The following is a 10,957-nucleotide window of genomic DNA, read 5'->3' on the forward strand; positions in this document are numbered from 1 at the left end:
GGAACTATTATAAAGAGATATACAAGTCAATATTGACTTATAATGTTAATGTCACGTATATGGTGGTATTAAGAATTTGCATGATGCAGGTAATCCAAGATAAACACTTTAATAATAATAATCACGGAGAATACACAGAGGAAGAAACACATTCCCCTCTAGATAACGACGAGAACCGGAAAAGGAATGAACAAAACATGGAGTAATTATACACAGAGAACTTAACTAGATACATGTGGAATTAATTAGTAACCTAGGTGACAAAAAAGGATAACTTAACTGAAAGGAAACATAGGAACATGAACACAAACACAATGAAACATAACTGTGGCGAGCAGGACGAGGCCGAGAGCCATGAGAGAATGGCGCGAGGCCGGTGGCGTGATTGATGATGAGCGACACCTGCGCGACGCACCGGTCTCGTATCTCTCACGGAGGAGAGGAAGCATAAAAAGAAGGAGCGACGATCGTGATGGACGAGAGAGGACCAGGCCTGGACTGTTTTTTATTTGATGTGTTGTTTTATTATGTGTGGCGGCAGTCGTCCGTGAGGGGCTGCTGTCTTTACTTTCATTTTGTGTTTATTTACTTTATGTTTATTAAAGTCTTTGAACGTTCGCTGGTTCTCGCCTCCTTTTTCCCACAACAACAAACTGTGTTACACTGGTGCCAAAACCTGGGAGGACGGGAAGCAAAGGAGCGGAGACAGCAGATGGCTGCCCGAGGCTGTGGTGCTGGAGCGATTGAACAGCAGGTGGGACGGAGACCTCGCTGCCGTGCTCCTGGGTCGAGGAGGGGTGTAATGGACAGTACAATGGTGGAGGGGGCTTTGGAGGAGGATGAGGAAGACCTGGATCCCTGATGGACCTCTTGGGAGGAGTCTTTGGAGACCAGGAAGACTTAGGCAATGACACAGGTTTGAGTGGACGAGGCGAAGACGGGGGCCGATAGAACGGGGTTACACCAGAGCGAGTAAGGACCAAGGTGGAACCGGAGGGAAGGAGGAGCCCAGAGGAGCAGAAGGGGTGGAAGTCCACAGCGAAACCAGGGTAACGATGGACCATGGTGGAGCTGAGGTAGCGTACAGCAAAGGCAGAGCCGACGGGCAACAGGCCGAGGTGGAACAAAGGGCCTGGAGGCCCAAGATGAAGCCATGTAGTCAGTTTCCCCACTTCGTGCTGGTGGTGAGTGGGTCCGAGACGGAGCAGGTGAGCTGGTGGAAGTCAGTGGCACTGGCAGAGCCAAGGAGCTGTGAGACATCAGCAAGGCTGGTGAGTCTTGAGAATTTGGCGTACCAGCGGTGATGGTGACCATAGGGTGGGCAGAACATTGGGACCAGGTCGTCCATTATGTAGTGTTTCAGCAGAACGAGGAGGTGTGCGCTTAGGGGCAAGGACAAGCATGGCAGCTGGCTCTGCTGTGATATTGATGAGCCAGGCCTCCTCTACTGGCTCTATGGTTGACTGTCTCACCGGCACTAACTCCACGATGGACCTGGCAATCGACTCCAGTCTCGGGACAGACACGGTGACTGGCTCTTTCTCCCTGGGAATGGAGAGAACTCAAGCTTGTGGTCCGCGGTGGGCGCTGGTTCAGGCTCTGGCTCCATGGCGGGCATGGAAGTCATCTCTGGGTCCTTTGTGGGAGATCTCTCTGTGTTTCTGGGACACTCCGGGCTGGGACGAAGTGTTTTCTCTGGAGTGTGCAGAGAGATACCTGCTGAAGGTGTTGATCGTCCTGGGGAGTCAGAGTAAATGGTGTCCTTGTCCTCAACAATCCACACATCCATAAGGCGTAATCGATGAAAGACCTCCTCCAACATCAGCATTTGGCCGAGGATATTGTCCATCCTGCTCCAGAACCGCTGTTTCAAAGTTTTATCGTCCCAGTGCGCATCACAATGTGATAGTGTTCCAGGTACTCCTCCACATAATCCTCTAGCGACTGGCCGTTCTGTGAAAAGCAGTCCATAAAATTCTTGTTGTTGTGGGTCTGTCACGTATGGTGGCATAACTATAGAAATGAGAACTTAACTGAAAGGAAACATAGGAACATAACAACAAACACTAGTTACAAAATATTTCTATTAAATAAATGCAGCTTTGATGAGCATAAGAAACTTTTAAAAAGCATGAAAAAATCTTACCGACCCCAAACTTTTGAATGGCAGTGTACAATAATAACCTATTAGTAACTTATTAGTATTATTATTGTTGTTATTTAAGCCATTATATATTTATGCAAAGTTCACACATTTATTTTCATCTTTGTTTTGAGCTGTCTAATTGTTAAGCTAAAATAATTGAAAAATGATCCAAACAATACATCAAATAAGCTACCTGTGTTTTTCTTTTGAGACCAATTAACAGTGTAATTTGTTTGTAGACCAAATAGTAATTAACAAATAAATGATAAAATTGAAAAGTATGAATATCTGTAAAAAAAAAAAAAATAATAATAATAATAATAAAAGATTTGTCTAACTCTAATTATAAAGCTGTGCTTGTTTTAGAACCAGATTCTGACAAAACCGTATGAGTCAGAGAATATGTGGCAGATATTATGTTTGCTATTTAGAAAGCAAGTCATCCCACATCCTTATACACTCTCATACACCATGAACCACAGATGCTCTAAGTAAAAGTCTTTGAGCTTGATGTGCATGGACTTCTTTGGACTTCCATAAATGTAGCTTTCACTCAGCAGTGACTCAGCTTCCGCCTTTATTTTTACCCCATTTATTTATTTTTGGACTCCACTCATTCAAAAGCACATGGGCATCCAGCAGACAAAATTGGAGAGCACCAGAGAGCAAGAAAGAAAACACACACTAATGAACCTGATAATAAAACTTGTACTAAAATAACAATCACTTTCATCACAATACTGATGCAAAACCAAAATAAATATGTCAAGCTAAACATACCCACACACACTTAAAGATACGCCATCTAAGTATATCAGCTTTTGGCATTCTTTACTTGAAATAACAAACTGGTACACCAGCGGGAGCGGGAGCGGGGGTGGGGGTGGGGGTGGGGGGGTCCACTAAACACACACACAAAATATTTTAGTGGTGTGTCGACTGCAAGTGTGTGTTTACGTGGACAAAGAGAATGTAAATGTACAGTATGTGTGTGTTTAAGAGACGATAAAATGCTTGTGTGTGTATGCCGTGCAGATCTTGCTGCGTAGACTTTATGGCACCATGCCTTACCACATCCAATCTGATACAGCTCAGAGAGAGCTACCCTGCCAACCAGACAATATGCAGAAACCATTAAGAAGAGCGAGAGAAAAATACAGGGAGAAAAAGAGAGGGGGTTATTATTTCATTTCCACTCACAAACTCACGTGCTGGTGCTAGATATTCGACCATTAAGTTTGTTCATTAAAGGAATATTTTACTCAAAAATATAAATTCTGTTATAATTTATTCACACTTGTCATTCCAAACTTGTATTACTTTCTACAGTGGAACACAAAAAGGCCGAATGACAGCCTTTGTCACTATTTACTTTCATTGTATTGAGAGAAAAAAATGCAATGAAAGTAAATGGAGACTGTCACCAAAAATCTGTCTAAAGTCTCCTTTTGTGTTTTTACTGAATAAGTAAAGTCATGCAGGTTTGGAACAGCATGAAGATAAATAAATTATTTCAAGTAGCCTAATTTAAGCTGAACTGTTTATTTTTCGTGAACTAGGCTACCTTTAACTTAAGGCCCTTTCTTATTTCTTCTTAAGTATTCAAGTGTGGAAAACTTTAATAAGAGCTCGTGAGCATTCCCGTCATCAAATTGAACCGAATAATAACCGTTAAAAAAAAAAAAAACGTGTTTGAACTGTCTTACCGACTCTGAAGCCAGGCCCGGTCAGTGTGTCCGCCGACTGTCCGTTTTCACCGATAAGCGTCGTGTTGTTGCCCTGTTCGCAGGTGTCCTGACACTGGCCCTTCAGGCATGTCCGTTTGCAGATGAGTGGCGCGATGACCACTTTGAAGCGCTCGCGAGTGGACGCGCGCTCGGCGCATAGAGCCAGCCGCTGGAGCGCGAGCCAGATGAGGAGCAGATGGGAGAGAATCAACGAGGGCATGCTGGCATCCCTCAATGCCAACACAGGGCATCCACGCTACCACAAACAGAATATCCACGTAAAGCCTGAGCGGACCAGGCAGTCCCTCCGGGCACGGCCGCAGAAGACGTTTTGCTGGAGCCCAGTTTGGAAAATCTACGCAAGCACGCGCTTTTCCCAGGCAGCGCTGGCTATGAAAGTTCTCGCGCAGAAAGTTTTCCTGATGCCTTCCTGTCCCGTTTAAAGTAAAAAACTTGAAAAATTACATCCGGTTCGTTGGATAAAAAATACAGATTATCCGCATCGAGTGCATTTGGGACATTTTTAAAAGCTTTTTTAAAATTCTTACATGTTTTAAATGACAGCCTGAAGGTGAAAAACTCCTCATTCCTTAAAGCCAGGTCCTCCTTACTTTCAGTCGCTGCGTGGATGGCGTGTGTGTGCGCATCGCAGTTTGGGAAAGTTTAGGAGGAGGAGAGGCAAAGCAAGAGCCAATCCACGGGCAGTCGAGCTGGCGCAGGGCCAGAGCAGTACAAGAGCGGGACTCAAAGTGGTTTTGTTGTCGGTGCTTTTCTTCGTCGTCACCTTCTTTTTCCTTTATTTCGCACTCTTCAAGCGTTAGATGAAGGTGTTGCGCGCGAGCTTCCGCTGCGGTTCCGGTCAGTAAACACAGAAAAACGTCAGTGGCAACTGGCAAGGACAGCTACGGTGCCCTGGGTCAAACATTTGTATGCGCCAGACTTATTTCTAGTGTTTACTAGCCTACCTGAGGGGAGCAAGAACGCAATCTATGCTACTACACTACAGGCATTTCCTGTAGCCTACATTTCCTACATTTTCAAATCTTATACCTTGCAAGACCCAAATGACCTATTCGCTCCCAAGGTGGTATCTTTGAAGCATTATTACGTAAGCATGTATTTTGGAATTGTTTAGCATGTGAAGACAAAAAAATAATCCAACATACAATTGTTTGTACAGTGACAGTACTATCAGTAGGCTACACTGATTGTTACTATAACAACATTGTGAAAATACATTTGGTGCTATATATTTGACACCAATTGCATAAAAAATGACAAAAATCCCTAACAAAAATCATATTGTTTTTACAGTAGTTATGCAGCACAAACTCATTGCCATGTATTTATTTATTTATTTTTATAAAGGAGCAAAAATTAAGCATTTTGTTTCCGAAATTATGTTGGCGTAATGGCAGCTGAATCAAGCTGATAATACATTACGATTTCATTCATGGTCTCGATGGTCGCCGGACTGGATGAGCTGCACACAGTAAAAAAAAAAAAAAAAAAAAAAAAATTTCCAAGTGAAAGAAAGAGGAGAATATTCACACAAATGTGTTCATGTGGCCAAATAAATAGATAACAATATAATAGTTTTGAAATTCGACCCCCAAAAAAGAAAACTGCAGAGAATGTGATTTTATAGAGGACGTGTGTAAACAAAAAGGGATAGAGGGAGAATTAAAGAAAGTAAGATAGAGTAGGATGATGGAGAGGTGAAGTTATAGAGAAAGTGAGTTGAGTCACTTCCTTTAAGTAAAGTGAGAATGTTTGCTTTCAGTCACTGAGGAAATGACTGCATGATAGCTCTTCACTCTCTCACACACATATACATGGAGAGAGTTCACAGGCAGATCTTACATTTTTGGCTACACAGAGGCATGCAGCACCAAAACCCACAACAGACATGCGCAGTTGCTCAAACACACATAGGAATTTTTATGCTAAAAAACAGCAAGCTGTTGAGCTCCTTGCCATGTCTCCATTTTTCTAACACATAATGAATTTCTCCTTATAAAGTCTCTAAATATTATACTGCTATTTAATTGAATTTCTTAGGGTGTTTTCACACTTTTTCAGAGGTCTGGGCATGATTTTCTGGATTTTTGGCCAATATGTGAACACTCAGACCCTTTTAAAGTAAACCAAACCGAGTACGGTTCACTAAAACGTCTGTTGTGAACACAAATTGCTCCAGGACATTTTTTAATATTCAGAATGAATACAAACACTGACAGTAGACTACTATTTTAAAATTGAAAAAAGCTAAACAATATTACATCAATAGACCATAAAATAATTGTTAAACTGTAAAAACATGAAATAATCATTTATTTTGACTCATTTTATGTATTTTCAGCAAAGTAGAATTGAATATTGAATATTTCTATGCTGATCATTCAAAGAAAAAAAATCCAAATAAAGTGATTTATACATGTGAATGTGTGATATACAAGATATGCAATAAGTATTCCAACAAATTTATATTTTTGTACAAAAGTTTTTATATTATACAGTGGGGAGAACAATTTGATACACTGCCGATTTTGCAGGTTTTCCTACTTACAAAGCATGTAGAAGTCTGTAATTTTTATCATAGGTACTCTTCAACTGTGAGTTGCGGAATCTAAAACAAAAATCCAGAAAATCACATTATATGATTTTTAAATAATTAATTTGCATTTTATTGCATGACATAAGTATTTGATCACCTACCAACCAGTAAGAATTCCGGCTCTCACAGACCTGTTAGTTTTTCTTCAAGAAGCCCTCCTGTTCTCCACTCATTACCTGTATTAACTGCACCTGTTTGAACTCGTTACCTGTATAAAAGACACCTGTCCACACACTCAATCAAACAGACTCCAACCTCTCCACAATGGCCAAGACCAGAGAGCTCTAGTCATCTCTTCAGACATCTCTTCATCTACTACTGAGAGATGAAGTAATTTTTATCTACAAGATAAAATTGTAGACCTGCATAAGGCTGGGATGAGCTACTGGACAATAGGCAAGCAGCTTGGAGAGAAGGCAACAACTGTTGGTGCAATTATTATAAAATGGAAGAAGTTCAAGATGACGGTCAATCTCCCTCGGTCTGGGGCACCATGCAAGATCTCACCTCGTGGGGCATCAATGATCATGAGGAAGGTGAGGGATCAGCCCAGAACTACATGGCAGGACCTGGTCAATGACCTGAAGAGAACTGGGACCAAGAGTCTCAAAGAAAACCATTAGTAACACACTACGCCGTCATGGATTAAAATCCTGCAGCGCACGCAATCCTCCTGCTCAAGCCAGCGCATGTCCAGGCCCGTCTGAAGTTTTCCAATGACCATCTGGAGGATCCAGAGGAGGAATGGGAGAAGGTCATGTGGTCTGATGAGACAAAAATAGAGCTTTTTGGTCTAAACTCCACTCGCCGTGTTTGGAGGAAGAAGAAGGATGAGTACAACCCCAAGAACACCATCCCAACCATGAAGCATGGAGGTGGAAACATCATTCTTTGGGGATGCTTTTCTGCAAAAGGGACAGGACGACTGCACTGTATTGAGGGAAGGATGGATGGGGCCATGTATCGCGAGATCTTGGCCAACAACCTCCTTCCCTCAGTAAGAGCATTGAAGATGGGTCGTGGCTGGGTCTTCCAGCATGACAATGACCCGAAACACACAGCCAGGGCAACTAAGGAGTGGCTCCGTAAGAAGCATCTCAAGGTCCTGGAGTGGCCTAGCCAGTCTCCAGACCTGAACCCAATAGAAAATCTTTGGAGGGAGCTGAAAGTCCGTATTGCCCAGCGACAGCCCCGAAACCTGAAGGATCTGGAGAAGATCTGTATGGAGGAGTGGGGCAAAATCCCTGCTGCAGTGTGTGCAAACCTGGTCAAGAACTACAGGAAACGTATGATCTCTGTAATTGCAAACAAAGGTTTCTGTACCAAATATTAAGTTCTGCTTATCAAATACTTATGTCATGCAATAAAATGTAAATTAATTACTTAAAAATCATACAATGTGATTTTCTGGATTTTTGTTTTAGATTCTGTCACTCACATTTGAAGAGTACTATGATAAAAATTACAGACTTCTACATGCTTTGTAAGTGGGAAAACCTGCAAAATCGGCAGTATATCAAATACTTGTTCTCCCCACTGTATATTCCATGTTCAAAGTTAGGCTCAATCAAAGTGAATGGGATCAAATATTGGAGGGTACAACAAATGAACTGGACTATATCTAAAAAGCAACAGTATGATCACAAAGAGATCTGAGACTCAAGCGTGAAAACATGCTGTTTTCATGCATGTATCTTTAAATACAAGTGACCTGTACAGCTCGTTCCTCCATTACTCTGCCAAAAACTAACAAAACATCTGTTTGGTTTTGATTATCATCTCTATCATGGTCACAGGTCATGCTCGTGTGGCATTGCAGACAGTTCATTATGAAAGTTTATTATCTGCATGCGTTTTAAAGCCATATCAGTCTTAACTTCTGATATATGGTTGTCTGAGTGCACACATCCGAAGCATGTGCACTGAAAGCTGGATGTCAGACAGAGCGTTGTGTAAGTATTAAACTTCTCTTTCTGGTGTTATTGCGCTTAAACTGTCAAATACACACAACAAGGTTATGTCAAAAACACAAAGTTCACATAAACACAGTTATGTCTGTGAACATAAACAGCAAGTAAAGAAATTGCATGTGTGTATTAGATCTGTGAATTAAAGTGAAAGCAGCATAATACCTAATGCTATATGTAAGGAATAATTGATTATTCGGCTTATACTACCACACCTTAGAAAATTGTTTTTGTCCTTAAAACGTTTTTGTGTGTAGGACTAATTTCTTTATGCATCTCATCCCAAGCCTCAATTGCTAATTCCAAAACATAATTTTAGAGCTAGTAAAGGAGACTTGAGCAACTGATAGCAGTCAATGCCATTATTATTGCAATTAGAGAGAGTGAGAGAGAGAGAGATTAAGCATTTGTCTGTGATTTACCTCAGTCTGTGCGTCTCTCAATAGTCTTCAGCATCAGCGTCTACTAATAGCGAAACTACACTTGCTAGTCAGAAACGTCATGTAGCTTTTGCAAAACTATTTTACTGATAAAATCGTCAGAGCAGCGCTTACTTATAAATGCATAATACATAATAAAATGTAATTTTGTAGCAAAAAGAACTTGGAAATAATTTGTCGTTTGTCGCTTTGTCAGTGTCATTGTGGGTTTTGGTTTTGTAGACTCTTAAGACCTTTGAAATAAATTAAATCATTTGGCAAAGTGAAATGGAACTGAAATGTGGTCAAGACCTGCCTGGAACTACTAGCCGTGCGTTTCCCTGAAAATAATTCCACACCTTAGAACGTTCGTCAACCAATCAGAATCAAGCATTCAACAGCCCCATAGTATAATATGAATCAAACAACAAAATAAAAACAGAAACCCCTCACTGCTCTTGATTGAATAACTTATAGCTTTAACAAGATAACATTTCTTACTTGAATGCTGCTGTTAAATGCTCTGGCGAGGAGATAAACATGGCGGACTGAGGGTGAGGTCTAATGCGACAGAGTCCGTCGACAGTTGTGGGCGGGGACTGTGCAATGTGACACATATGCTAGAATCTGCAAACAGCTTGTTTTGAAGACATTGTTTATGATTTATGGGGGTTAGAAATTGGATTGGGTGGATTTTTTACCATTATGAGGTGGTTTTGTAGGCTACACACTGCTGACACACATTTATGTTCAAACACCATGTAAGAGAATTTTGCATAATAGGTCCCCTTTAAATAGCAACCTCAACACCACATACATGACCAGTTCTGTAAATGAAAACAAATATTCTGCGCATCAGAATAATACTGACAGTATTACACTGTCTGATGACACAGAGCACTGGGATGAGTGTTCAAGCCAACAAACGTTACCCTCAATGTGACATTAAAACCTGCTTACCGCAGCATGGAGAGCAGGGACAATGTGGTCTGGAGGCAGGGTGTGGGCTCAAAGAGCAGAGTGGTCTTGACTTACGTCACAGAGACTATAATCATGCCTGAGCGGATACATGAGTCACTTCAGAATCAAGAAGGGAGGAGAGCTCTGACCAAACATCAACTAAATGTGGGTCAGACTTTGGCTGAACGATGTCTCATCGTCTGGGGCAAAAGAGCACAGTGGCACTACAATGAAAGTCTTTGGGGGTTGAATTGACTGATGGGGAACTAAACAGATAGTTAAAGCAGATTCTGTAAAAGTTACAATTCTAGACTATTTTAAATACTTTCTAGACTATTTTAAATCAGTAATGTTTTTTTTTTCTTGACCAAAATGTGACAATAACATTACAAAAGATATCTATCTCAAATAAACGCTGTACTTCTGAACTTTATATTCATCAAATAATTCTGAAAAAAAGAATGTATAATGGTTCCCACAAAAATTAAGCAGTTCAACTGTTTTCAATATTGATAAGAAATGTTTCTTAAGCAGCAAATCAGCATATCAGAATGATTTCTGAAGGATCATGTGACACTACTGATGCTGTAAATTCAGCTTTGCCAAAGTTTTTTAATCTCTTTTGCCAAAGAAATATTAATCTCATTTTAAAATATATTAAAACAGTTATTTAAATGATAATAATAATGTAATATTAATATTTTCACTGTATGTTTTGATCAAATAAAATACAGCATTGGTGAGAGTGAGACTTCTTTCAAAAACATATAAAAAATCTTACTGATCCATACTTTTGAACGATAATGTCTATAAATACCCAAATGACTATTGCTGCAATAAATCTAAACATGAGTACAGGATCACTTCCATTATTGATCCTTAAATTAGCCAATTAAGCCTAACAAATGCATTGATGATAACTGATGTTGCCCTGTTGAAAATTATAGATGTTTTAATTTTTCCAAGAATGAAAATCCATGAATTTTTTCAGGAATTTGTTCAAATTCAAAATACATGTAGTTTATTTTATGTTGTATCCTGTGAGTAAGACGTCTCATCCCTAGTGTAACCAGAGTCAACACCCAGAAAAGAAAGACTACTCACACAACTATATACAAAGA

General features: G+C 40.4%; 1 protein-coding gene across 2 annotated transcripts in view; it reads right to left on the bottom strand.

The window, feature by feature from the left end:
* The window catches only part of ltbp3 (latent transforming growth factor beta binding protein 3), a 48,692-nt gene extending 43,868 nt beyond the window's left edge, over positions 1-4,824 (bottom strand). For both annotated transcript variants that reach the window (XM_079871323.1, XM_079871322.1), the window contains exon 1: positions 3,853-4,824. In XM_079871323.1, coding sequence (XP_079727449.1) covers positions 3,853-4,093 — 241 coding nt within the window. In that variant the 5' untranslated portion in view covers positions 4,094-4,824. The remainder of the gene's footprint in view (positions 1-3,852) is intronic.
* Between the last annotated feature and the right edge of the window lie 6,133 nt (positions 4,825-10,957).

Source organism: Squalius cephalus, assembly GCF_949319135.1.
Source record: "Squalius cephalus genome assembly, chromosome: 5".
Lineage (NCBI taxonomy): Eukaryota > Metazoa > Chordata > Actinopteri > Cypriniformes > Leuciscidae > Squalius > Squalius cephalus.